The sequence below is a fragment of the Gymnoscopelus microlampas genome (assembly GCF_963454915.1).
Source record: "Gymnoscopelus microlampas genome assembly, chromosome: 12".
Taxonomy (NCBI): Eukaryota; Metazoa; Chordata; class Actinopteri; order Myctophiformes; family Myctophidae; genus Gymnoscopelus; species Gymnoscopelus microlampas.
The window spans coordinates 49,989,009-50,003,080 of record NC_139949.1 but is presented as its reverse complement, the minus strand read 5'-3'; the positions used below and the strand labels follow the sequence as shown (position 1 = coordinate 50,003,080).

General features: G+C 38.5%; 1 protein-coding gene across 1 annotated transcript in view; it reads left to right on the top strand.

Annotated features, from left to right (window-relative positions):
• Positions 1-14,072, top strand: part of LOC311057413 (uncharacterized protein) — a gene marked incomplete at both ends in the record, with an annotated part of 61,226 nt that overhangs the window by 17,205 nt on the left and 29,949 nt on the right. The window contains one exon of the mRNA XM_084074372.1: positions 11,826-11,927. Within this exon, the coding sequence (XP_083930498.1) occupies positions 11,826-11,927 (102 nt within the window). The remainder of the gene's footprint in view (positions 1-11,825; positions 11,928-14,072) is intronic.

Here is a 14,072-nt window from a genome sequence, read left to right as displayed (position 1 = left end):
TTTCCACGACCTCCCTGCAGCGGTGGTGAAGAAAAGAAAAGAGACTGCAAACGCCCGCAAATTGATGAGAGACGCCGGCATAAGATATTCCTTTGTGTCCACAGAGGGGATACAAATAAAACACATCAACGGAACGACATCAACGCTCTCAAACACGGCAGAAATTAATGACTATGTGAAAAAAGCTCCCGGTCTCATCTCCAAGCAGCCCAACGTGACCGTCAGGTACACACACATAATATACACATGAGCAGATGAGCAAAGGAGAGTTTTGGAGCTAAAAAAAAAAAAAGGAGACACTAATAGGATTACTAGATATTAGGAGGATGAGATGAGACACTGAGCTTTGCTAAGCATTTTGCTAATTTTTCTGAACAAAGTGCCTTATCTCAATCAATCATCAATACTGCTGTAATAATTTTCTTATGGTGTTAATGTTGGGTGTACTGGCAGGCTTAATGGCAATTCAAGTTACAATCCAAATGGGAGGCATTAACACTCCCCTTTTTTAGTAGTTGTACTTTCAAAATGTTAGGGTACAGCAGAGGTTTTTTGTTTTGTTTTTTTGAGGGTTTATTTGTTTTTTGTTTGGTGGGATCAGGGTCCTTCTTTTTCTTTTCTTTAGAATGGGGTTATGGCATCCAAGCCTTAGGACTCATTTTTGGTTGGAGCTATGGGGTTTTTGTTTTTGTTTGTCATTTAAGCTCAGACAATGTCCAACATCACATAATGGCCCAGATTATACAGGAGTGGTGTACGCGCTATGGGATAGCATCGCCAGGGGGCGATGTTGTCCCATGGTGAGTATATCAAAGAGAAAGGAAGGGAGAGCATATTTTTTTAATGAGTGCATGCTAATGAGTATTAAAGTTTGTACATGGAATATTCGAGGTTCCAATAATGTTATTAAAAGGAAATCTATTTTGAATTCTCTTAAAAAGGATAAAATACAAATAGCATTTCTACAAGAAACACATTTAAGTGATGAGGAACATAAGAAATATCTCAAGGACTGGGTTGGCCAAATCTTTTTTTCATCGTATTCCTCAAATAAGAGAGGTGTGATTATATTAATACATAAGAATTTACCATTTGTTGTTACAACCTCATACAAAGATACTGAGGGAAGAGTTATATTAATCAAAGGGGTGTTATATGGTGAAGATGTATTGCTGGGAAATGTGTATGCTCCTAATGTTCTAAATGAGGAATTCTTCACTGTATTGTTCACTCAACTAGTTGAAATGGACTGTGTAAATATGATAATCGGAACAGATCTGAATTGTAGCCTATGTCCGGTGCTAGACAGAGATCCACCTCAAAATATTATAACAAAAAATGCAAGAATAGTTGCAAACATTCTCAAAGAGCTAGATCTTATGGATGCGTGGAGACATTTAAATCCCACAAAAAAAAAATACACATTTCAAAGTATCCCGCATTCATCAGCATCACGCATCGATTACATATTTATATCAAAATGTTTAGCCCATCTAATGGAGCACTCAGATATAGGACATATTGCTCTTTCAGATCATGCTCCGGTTACCATGGTAATGAAACCAATTAGACCAATGGAACGCTCATTCTCCTGGAGGATGAGCCCACTACTATTCTCAGATATTAACTTTGTGAAACTAGTGGAAGAGCAAACCGAATTATTCTTGGAATGTAATGATAAAGATGGGATGGATCCGAGAATAATTTGGGACTGCTCCAAATCTTACATGAGGGGCGTGGCTATATCATATTCAAGCAAAAAGAAAAAAGAACGGGTTGCCGCACAATTAGAAATAGAAAATAAGATCAAACAATTGGAAGAAAATTATTATAGGACAAAATCAGAGAACATCCTAACTGAATTAAAGGCGACCAGGATAGTACTATGTAATTTGATAACGAGAAAGGCAGAAAAAGATATTATGTCTGCTAAACAAAAAATGTTTGAATATGGTAATAAGCCAAACCACATGTTAGCCCGACTGGCAACGACAGTCCCCACAAAATCCTACATTTCTGCGGTAATGGATGAGAACAATCAACGCCAAATGAACAACCGCCAGATTAATAACAGGTTTAAAGGGTTTTACGAACAATTGTATAGCTCTGAGGCTGACCTAGATAGGCTTAGAGAAGGAAGCTTCCTAAACAACCTAAACATTCCCAAAATACCAGAAGATCAAGCTGAACTATTAGAGAGACCCATCTCTTTAGTAGAGATTGACACAGCTATAACCTCCCTTCAGTCAGGGAAAGCACCAGGGGCAGATGGGTTTCCAGCGGAGTATTTTAAAATAATGAAAAATAAGCTCAACAAATTGTTACTAAGAGTTTTCAATAAATCCATGGAGGAGTCGAAACTTCCAGACTCAATGTATAAAGCTAATATAACATTAATACCTAAGAAAAATAAAGATCCGGAGTTATGCTCCTCCTACAGGCCTATTAGTTTACTAGGAGTAGATATGAAAATACTATCCAAGATATTAACTCAAAGACTAGAGCGGGTGATGACGTATGTAGTGGATATAGATCAAACAGGTTTTATAAAAGGAAGAATGTCCTACTACAATACAAGAAGTTTATTCAACATTATCCAATATCTAAATCACTCCCAAATTCCCGGGGCTATCGTAACGATGGACGCCGAAAAAGCCTACGATCGTATTGAACTTGAGTATTTATTCGAGATAATGAAGAGATTTGGATTGCGATCAAACTTCTTGGATTGGGTCAAATTGTTGTATGTGATGCCTACTGCCTCTGTTTTCACAAACGGACTCGCGACAGCACCCTTCAAACTAACAAGAGGCGTGGCTCAAGGAAATCCGCTTTCCTCACTATCGTTTACTTTGGCTATAGAACCATTAGCAATAGCTATCAGACAAAATCAAAATATTAAAGGTGTAACGATAGGGTCAAAACAATACAAAATATTATTATATGCGGACGATGTACTTTTGACTTTAACGGACCCACCCAACTCAGTACCAGCTCTCATAGAATGTGTCAAAGCATTTGGAACCATATCGGGGTACAAGGTTAATTTGGAAAAATCTGAAATTATGCCATTGACGAGCTATGGACAGGAAGAACCAGACTTTGTAAAACCTTTCCGGTGGGCCCCCACAGGATTCAATTATCTAGGGATAAAGGTTACGCCCAAGGTTGATCAGCTGTATAATGAAAATATCAAACCTCTGATAAGACACCTTAAGGAAAGAATGACAAGATGGAAAAATCTCCCTATATCTTTTCTGGGTAGAATCAACCTGATAAAAATGACAATCCTTCCTAAGTTAACATATCCATGTTCTATGCTCTTTGTGATTTTGAAACCCAACGATATTAGAGACATCAACAAGGAAATGTCAAACTTTATATGGGCAGGCAGGAAACCCAAAATTAAGCTAGAAACCCTACAACTCCCAGTAGGAAAAGGTGGATGGGGTCTACCCAAGGTGGAAAATGATGTGTGGTCAATACATGCCAGAATTATTTCTTCATGGGTAACCGAACAAAGAGGACTACCATGGTTTGAAATAGAGACATTTATTTGTAAACCCTTCTCTCCAATTAATGTATTATTAGATAAACGATTGAGTGAACTACCACACATAACTAGAGACAATCCCCTAATAACCAATGTAATCAAAACTTGGAATAAATTAAGAAAAATATTTAAAGAAACTATTCCTTTGAATATGCTCTCAACCTTGGTAGACAACCCAGACCTATCAACTGGAGGTGTAGGACCCAGCCTGAAAACATGGCAAAGGCATGGCATAAAAAGGGTGTACGATCTATTTAACAATGGGAATTTTAAAACATTTGAAATGCTGAAGACTCAGTACAATATCCCCACAAATGACTTTTATAAATATTTACAAGTTCGACACTATGTAAATAAGAAAATGAATACCCTTAATGTACAAGTCGATTCGTACCCACTAGAAAGATTTTTTATGGACCAACAGAAACAAGAACATTTTGTATCAAAGTTCTATTCTGAGCTGCAAGAACTGAATCAGAATAGACTTTCCCAGTTGAGAATAAGTTGGGGTACAACACTCAATGTGACAATAGATAATAGGACATGGGAAAGAATCCTGCTGTTGCCTTCCAAAATATCAATATGTAACAGATACAGGGAGATGCAATATAATATTGTACATAATGTGTACATATCCCCATATACGTACAGTAAATATACAGCAGGCGTCTCCCCAAACTGCCCTAAATGCAAAACATCAGTTGGAACTAGATTCCACTGTTTATGGGAATGCATACAGATCCAAGTATTCTGGAAGACAATATGCAAAGAAATCAGTAGAGTTATCGGACAACAGATGACCCCTAACCCCCTTGTATGCTTATTAGGAAGTATCCCAGATTCTCTGAAGAAACATAAAGACATTGTACAATTCCTTCTAATGTTAGCAAGGAAATCAATAATGATAAAGTGGGTAGGAGACGAATCTCCGTCTACTCAACTGTGGAAATCCTTGATATCTGATGCTGCCATTCTAGAGAAATTGAGATACCGTACGAATGAAAAAGCACACCTGTTCTCTAGAATTTGGGAGGAACCAATAAAGTTGTTGGGCATAAAACTGAGAGTGGTATAAAGACAATTGACTGATGTCTTTGGGATAATGTTTGTGTTTATGTCTAAGTTTAAAACCTGTCTCTCTTCTGTATCTCGTTTAAAATCTGTCTCCCTTCTGTAACTCTGTAACTCTGATGACCAAAAAATGCATATAAGAACCTGAGCTTTTCGTGTGGACGTATGTGCCTTATGTTTTTTTTTTGTTTGTTTTTGTTTTGTTTTATGTTTGTCTGTTTGAAAAGTCAATAAAAATATATTTTAAAAAAAAGAAAGATGGCGTATTGCACACAGCTGAACAATCGGCTTCATTTTCGGTCTGTAGAAACCAATGGCGTGGCGCTGTCCATTATTTTTATACAGTCTATGGTGCCAAGCAGGGATAGCCTGGTAAACCATTATCACATAATCATATGTCTTCTGCAGACCGGTCTGCCCCCAAGCGCTGGGTGGGTGTTTTACAGAAACCAATATAAGTGGAAGAGCCAATCAGTGTCTGCGCTCAGGGCCCTGTGATTGACAGACGCAGGCTAAAGCAGGGAGACATTGGGTCCCATTGTTATAGTCTTTGGTATGACCCGGCCGGGGGATTGAACTTGAACCTTCCAATCTCAGGGCGGCACTCGGTGAATTATTAATTATCTTATAAACTATACATTAAATGTTTCCAAAAACAACTCAGTTGTGATTGGCTCAGAGCCACCCAGCCCCTGTTTCACTGGGAATTACGTTAAAATGTGGTTGTGAAAAAACATTACAGCTGGTCTCTTTAAGTGGTTGATAACATTCAAATAAGTATATCTTCTTCAACTATTTCCAGATTTCAGTGCATGGCACGTCACTAGAAAGCTTACAGGCTGCACTTTAATAATCTGTAAGAAACTGAAACATGACAATGACTTGCAGCACATTATATTAGATTAGATTAGAAAAAGTACTTACTTGGCCTACTGGCAGCATGCACAAGAAATTTGGCGCTGATCGGTACAGTGGTTTATGAAATTAGCCCCAGAAACAGACCCCGATGAAGACCTTTCAGGTCGATACGTGTTGGTCATATTGTTGCCTAGCTCAAAATAAATAAATCCAATCCATCAAAGAAAATGAATCAAAGACGGAGTGCCTTGGATTTATTTTCTTTGCAAGTCTGCAGTCCACACCATTTTGGAGTTAAGCAGTACTTCCTTGAAAACCTTTTTTTGTTCATAGCCCCCGACACAGAGAGATTCTTATTTAGTAACTGTTTGGTCAGTCTTAGTAGGCAATAGCTTTGGACATGGAACATGGAAGATACAAAAAATGATTTACATTTTAGGAATCCAGTATTTACTATCATGTTGTTTTTCTGCTCCTAGACATCCTGCACATGGTTGTGTGTAAAGAGGAGGTTTCTCCTGAACAGGAGAGGAGCCCCAGTCTGCTCCAGGAGGAACCAGAGCCTCCTCAGATTAAAGAGGAACAGGAGGAGCTACTTCAAAGACCAGAGGAGCCTGTTGGGTCAATGTTGACATTACTAGCAGTGAAAAGTGAAGTTGATGATGAAGACATCTCTTCACACTGTTATGAAGTTGAACTTGAATCTGTCACTGAAGACAGTGATGATTGGGATGAGACAAGTGGAGGTGTCCACACTGGAGAAACACCTTTCAAGTGTAAACTGTGTAACAAGAGTTTCAGAAGTTCATATTGTCTCAAGACACACCAGCGTGTCCACACTGGAGAAAAACCTTTCCACTGTGAACATTGCGACAAGAGTTTCTCTTCGCCATCTGAACTGAAGAGACATGAGCGTGTCCACACTGGAGAAAAACCTTTCCACTGTAAACATTGTGATAAGAGTTTCAGTCAGTCATCTGAACTGAAGAGACACCAGTATTTCCACACTGGAGTAAAACCTTTCACCTGTGAACATTGTGACAAGAGTTTCTCTTCGCCATTTGAACTGAAGAGACATGAGCGTGTCCACACTGGAGAAAAACCTTTCCACTGTAAACTTTGTGACAAGAGTTTCAGTCAGTTGGTTTCGCTGAAGACACACCAGCGTGTCCACACTGGAGAAAAACCTTTCCACTGTAAACATTGTGATAAGAGTTTCAGTCGGTCAGATTACCTGAAGAAACACCATTGTTCCCACACTGGAGAAAAAACTTTCACCTGTGAACATTGTGACGAGAGTTTCTCTTCGCCATCTGAACTGAAGAGACATGAGCGTGTCCACACTGGAGAAAAACCTTTCCACTGTAAACAGTGTAACAATAGTTTCAGAAGTTCATATTGTCTCAAGACACACCAGCGTGTCCACACTGGAGAAAAACCTTTCCACTGTGAACATTGCGACAAGAGTTTCTCTTCGCCATCTGAACTGAAGAGACATGAGCGTGTCCACACTGGAGAAAAACATTTCCACTGTAAACAGTGTAACAATAGTTTCAGAAGTTCATATTGTCTCAAGATACACCAGCGTGTCCACACTGGAGAAAAACCTTTCACCTGTGAACAGTGTAACAAGAGTTTCAGTCAGTTGGGTGACTTTAACAGACACCAACGTGTCCACACTGGAGAAAAACCGTTCCACTGTAAACATTGTAACAAGAGTTTCAGTCAGTCAAGTTCCCTGAAGACACACCAACGTACCCACACCAGCTAAAAGCCTTTCCTCTCTACACATTGTGACAAGAGTTTCAGTCCATCAGATGACCTGAATAGACACAAGCATGTCCACACCATGAAAACCTTACTTGATTGAGTACTTTATAATTGATTGATCGAATACTTTGATTGAATACTTTATAAACAGTTTGCAAAAAAGGCACGGAGGCACCGACTTACACTTGCATACAAAATAATGCTAAAAGTATAACCCAATAATCCCAGGGCGTGTTGCCATTGAGGTCCTGTGTAGTGATTCAATTAAATCCACTGTAAACATGGGACAAGAGTTTCACTGATTCGAATAACCTGAAGATACTACAGCATATCCACACTGGAGAAAAAACATTCCACTCTAAACAGTGTAACAATAGTTTCAGTCAGTCAGGTCACCTGAAGACATACCAGCGTGTCCACACTGGAGACTACTCTTTTTCAGTCAATTAAGTGCTCTGAAAAGAGACCAGTGAATTCACACCAAGGGATAAAATCTGTCCACTATAAATCAGTTTACTGGGAGGATCAAATTATACGGCCTATGTTGGCAGAGAATTGGATAGACAAGAAAACATTATGGATATCCAAATTATATCGCTCCTGTAAACAGAGGTCTTCATTAGGATTTGTCCTTTGGAGACATTACCCAACTTTGTTTTAAATGTTGATTTGGCATTAACCATTTTTGTTGATTTATGTTAAGCTAGAGGATGCCATTACTGTGGTCAAATTGTTTTGGTGTTATTACGTTATACTATAAATTACCATGTAAACCATATAATATACATTTTAAATGGTACAACTATAGTAGAGTATGTATATTTGATTTATTTTTGCTGTGTTCCATTACTTTTCCCATGAAGCACCATTTCAATGTTTTTTCTTATTAAATATCAGTTAAATGAGTGAACATTTTGCATGCATTTCTTTAATGAATTATGACTTATTATTACGCTTATTGGAAAGACACTGTGGGAGCCAACCCAGTGCAGAGCCAGGAAAGGAAAAAGGCGCACCACCCACATAGATACACTGCGGCGCGACAGCTGAGCTGACAACACTTCAGAGCTCAAGACCGTGATGTTAGACAGGAGGGTGTGGAAGGAAGCGATTCAGGAGTCCCGAGTTGGTGTTGGCTAGTCCGCACTCGCATCACATTGGAATGGCTAGATCACTATTAAGTTGTATTACATCATTAAAGTGTGATGAGATGGCAATCAAATGCTGTGAAAAGCAATACACACACATAAATACACAAACACATGCAAGATGTTAAGTTATTATGCTATGAGTCTAATCAGAATCTGAAATATTTGTATACAGTACAAGATCTCAACATCTGCAGTTACAGAAAGAGTTGAAAAGGAGAAGAAAGAAAAATAGAAGTAAACAAAATAAACAGAAAGGAACAACTATAGCCTACAGTATGTCTCTAGAAGTATACCTTCTTGTCGCCCTACAACTTATCACACAATAATATGATATCTCATGATTAGTTACCCCATTTAGGTCAGCCCGACCCAGTGCAATCCATCCTTTACAATCGATCTATCTTACAGAACTGTTTTCCTGTTTCCCAGAACATTCTGATGCAATAACCAAACTCATAACTGTCTGGAACATACATTCATTCTCTTCTCCATGCAATAACTTCATATAAAGAATAATTCAGCTCCGAAATAGCTTCTGTCACAGTCTGAATTTATCGTAGAGATATTGAGATATATTTGCACAGTTTGACAATTATATGGTTAACACATGTTTAATAAGTGGTTAATCCTGTAACATTGTATATGTTGGTGTATGTTCCTGCATTTCTCTGAGCAGCATCAATGTGCAGTGATGGATATAGAGATGCAACTATGATTTTCCTATCAATTAATCTATAGATTACTTATCATCGAATCTAATAATCGAGAAGCTGTTTTTTTTTTATTGTTCGTATACCAACTAATTGATGAATGGCATCAGGCCTATTTTATACTATGTTGTTCAACCGTGTTGTGCAAGACTTTTGAAAATAGCTGATCTACAAGCTCAAAATCAATTATGAATCGGTTAATTTATCAAATTAATGATTAAGCATTAATCATTAAACTGGATAAGTTGGATTAACTGTTGCACTCCTATAGATGTATGTTCTCATGTCTACAGGCCTGGAAGGTCACATTCTGTATAAATAATGGACAGTACCCGAGACCAACAGTAGGGGGGGCAGCAATACTCCAACTGGCGTCTAGACAAAGTGGTCAGAAGAACATATATATCCACAATGTATTGTTGACACTTTAAAATACAAAGAGTAACCATTTAAAGTACTTTATTTTGTTTACATACACTGTGAAATTCATGGTACATTACAATTCATTGGGGGTTTATTTTCGTTTTTTTTTTGTTGAAAACAATGTTTCCTGTTTATGATCTAAAACGAGCATTCATGGTGCTAAATGACAATCTGTGGGGGACACGGAGTAGTGTGTGTGTTTCATTCCGGACAAGATAGAAAGAAGGACGAGGACCGTGTCCGTCCTTCTTCATCGTCCGGGTGGAAACCCACAATCCAACAACAACAGAGCAGCAGAGAGTGAACGATACAGTGAATGATATAGAGAAGGTTTGTGTTATAATTACGTTTGCAGTGAACACACCTTTGTGTAACGTGTGTCTGAGATTGTCTTTGTACGACAGTCTGTGAAAAGTAGTGAAAACAGGAGGAAGTTACACGCGAAGAAGTTCAAAGACTGTTTATTTTGTGGACTAATGCTAATGCTAAGCTAGCTTCAAGTACAGTCTAGACTCTAGAGTCCGTCCATTACAAGTGAACAGACGTTTTCTAGTGAAAGTTTAACTTGAACCAGTTGGACGTTTTGAGGGACAGTCTGTAGTTTTCAACCTGAAGACACAAAGAGGACATTTAACCCAGATAGAGCTTTGAGCAACCAGGGCTTCACTCTGTGTTCCTCTGACAACGTGGGGTGAGATTGAGAAGACAGTGAGTGAAATACCACGTTAACCTGCTGCTAAACCTGACCCTGTGACGTCACGTTAACCTGCTGCTAAACCTGACCCTGTGACGTCACGTTAACCTGCTGCTAAACCTGACCCTGTGACGTCACGTTAACCTGCTGCTAAACCTGACCCTTTTTTTGTTTTTGTTTATACTAAAAGAATACTGTGTAACTTGTGTTGGCCTGAAAGAAGAAATTAAACGTGTACATTGAGTTTTATGTGTTTTATTGATTTGAATTTTTACAAAACAATAATAAATAATTGAATAACTGAGTAAAATAAAAAACATTTTATAAAATTTACTTTATAAAATTATCCTACTTACCTTTATTATATTTTCTGTCAGAGAGGATTATATTAACATACTAATTATATTTTCCACATATTCAAGACAGCAAAAACAAAACTTTGATCCTGGGCAACTTGAAGTGTAAAAGGTTATGAATTATAATTACAGTGTTCTATGTTTAAGTAACTTACCAATAAGTTACTCCTTCCTTGTCTGTTATTGTTGAAGTTGAATATAAGAGGAGTTGCTCTTCTTCATTAATCCTAAACTCCTCTGGTATTTTAATTGTTTTATTCCAGACTCTGTGGAGTCCAGACAGCAGGTGCAGATGAACTCTCCAGACCCAGCCAGACCTGTTTCAATGAAACAGGAGGAACCTGAAGATCAGCCAGACCTCAGTATGTTTCATTCACTGTCTCTCTCTTTCTTCCCCTTTTCTAGCATCAAGGTGTTTATTGTCTTATACCTAACTCTATGTCTCATACACATACAATACAGTTGCTAGTTTCACTATAATTCGGCAGTGGAATTGTTTTTGCTTCAACAGCGTGGAATGAGATAAAATGAAATGGGATATAACGTCAATAGTAGTTATAACCTTTTTTTTTTATTGAAACACATTCAAAGAAAATTTGCCAGAACAGTAGAATGTTTTGATGATTGTTTCTGGTCATGTGGCCTTTTCCACTGTAGTGTACACAGTGCCAACTTTGAGTGAATGTAGCTTCTTCCAACAGTTACAGTAAATAGTCCTATAATGCACCCAGCAAGGATGAATCTTACTGTTTTTGGTGCCCAAATACTCCGCCTTTAGGCCACTCGCACACAAGATGTCTCAAACTCTGATGGACAGATAACTATGAAACTTGCTCTGCATATTCCCTGCATGTTCCCTGGAAGATGAACCCTAACTGAGTGTCCCCATAACTCCTAGTGCATAACTGCTGTCAAGCCAAATAGTTACTTTTCACACAAGGTTGGGGCTGTTAATTGCTGGTGGTGTAGAAGGATGGGATGCATGTCAGCAGAAACATTTAAAAGAGAGAATGGCAACTTTGACCTTATTTACTTTAGACCATTATTTGCATTGCAGGAGTCCATCTTTTGATATTTCCTTGTGTAATCTTAAATAAAGGGTCAATTAATCTTTGAACCCAAGATTCATATTTTGGAAAGTTGGTGTAGGCCATTTTGCCTTTACATTCTGCAAATAGTTATTCTTGACACAACTGCTGGGTCTCCAATAATTAAAGTCATTCAATGTGTTCATTTCAGACCAGTGTGTGGAGTCCAGACTGCAGGTGAAGATGAACTCTCCAGACTCATCCAGGGACATTTCTATTAAACAGGAGGAACCTGAAGACCATCCACACCTCAGTACGTATTTTAACTATATGTTAATCTTGGCAAATAATATCATGACAACGATAATATCTGGATATTATAAGTCCCCAGGGCTTTTTGTGTTATCCTTTTGGCCTAAATGTTTTACTGTACCTTCGTGCTATTTACATCTTTTGACCAATACAAGTATTTAATCAATCAATCAATATAAATAGGCATCATTAAATATGCAATACAAAAGAAAAACTGCACCACTGTACATTTTTGTACAGAGTGGCCATAGATCAAAGCCTCTGGAACTGTGTGTGTCTGTGTCTGTGTCTGTGTGTGTGTGTGTGTGTGTGTGTGTGTGTGTGTGTGTGTGTGTGTGTGTGTGTGTGTGTGTGTGTGTGTGTGTGTGTGTGTGTGTGTGTGTGTGTGTGTGTGTGTGTGTCTCACACAGCTCACAGCTCAAGCTGCCAAAGTTTGGTAGTAATTGAAAACTATGAAAACCAATTTTTATAGTGTGCTTCTGTAGGAGGTGAGAGGTCTAGAAATGGGTCTGTGATTCTGATCTGTGTGAGTTAACAGGCTTTTTATTAGCTTCTTGATTTAGAAGTTTAACCACTTGAACCCTAGCATCCCTATGTAGTGCTATTTTTAATAGCTGATCTACAAGCTCGCAATGCATCTCAAAAGATTTGGTTTAGAGGGAAAAAAGAGAGGACCAAGTACAGAGTATAGAGTACAGAGTCGACGCTGCTCAACATTAGTATTAGTTCAATCAATAAGTATGTTTTTCACACCTTCAGAGAATATTTAACCAATGATTTAACCAAGTAATTATTAAAACTCATGTAGTCTTTTAAACAGCTATGATTCATTAGCCTATGCTAGATACTTGAGGGCAGTGCTACTCTGTTGAATCTGGACAAAGAGGAAGGCCGAATGGTGCGTTATTAATTATGTAATAAACAATACATTAAATGTTTCGAAAAACATTTGAGGTGAGAAATAGCCAATGCAGTAACATACACTTGAAACGAGTTACGACCACATACTTTAAATCACGTGACATTGTGTGACTGTTGTAAACACTGAGCTGGAAAACTCAGCTGTGATTGGCTCAGAGCCACCCAGCCCCTGTTTCACTGGGAATTACGTTAGAATATGGTTAAAAAAAACACATTTTTAAATAACTATATCTTTTTCAACTATTTCCAGATTTCAGTGCATGGCACGTCACTAGAAAGCTTATAGGCTGCACTTTAATAATATGTAAGAAACTGAAACATGACCATGACTTGCAGCACATTAGATTAGATTAGATTAGAAAAATACTTGCTTGGCCTACTGGCAGCTTGCACAAGAAATTTGGCACTGATCGGTACAGTGGTTTGTGAAATTAGCCCCAGAAACAGACCCCGATGAAGACCTTTCAGGTCGATACGTGTTGGTCATGTTGTTGCCTTGCTCAAAATGTGTTTTTTTCATCAAAGACGGAGTGCCTTGGATTTATTTTCTTTGCAAGTCTGCAGTCCACACCATTTTGGAGTTAAGCAGTACTTCTTTGAAAACCTTTTTTGTTCATAGCCCCCGACACAGACAGATTCTTATTTAGTAACTGTTTGGTCAGTCTTAGTAGGCAATAGCTTTGTACATGGTACATGGAAGATACAAAAATAGATGTACATTTTAGGACTCCGCTCTTCACTATCATGTTGTTTTTCTGCTCCTAGACAACATGGTTGTGTGTAAAGAGGAGGTTTCTCCTGAACAGAAGAGGAGCCTCAGTCTGCTCCAGGAGGAACCAGAGCCTCCACACATTAAAGAGGAAGAGGAGGAGCTACTTCAAAGAACAGAGGAGCCTGATGGGTCAATGTTGACATTACTAGCAGTGAAAAGTGAAGATGGTGATGAAGACATCTCTTCACACTGCAATGAAGTTGAAGTTGAGCTTGAATCTGACACTGAAGTCACTGAAGACAGTCACGATTGGGAGAAGACCAGTGGAGGTCAGTCAGTGTTAAACACAGGGACAGGACTTACATGGGTGGGGAAAACTGGGAGTTGGAATAAAGGGTTGATGAAAAATACAATTAACCCAGAAATGTTAACCAGGAAGCCGTAATGCCGTAATTAACCAGCCTCTCCCCTTCTCTCTTCCTCTCCCCCTCCCTCGCAGGAGTGAGGTTCCAG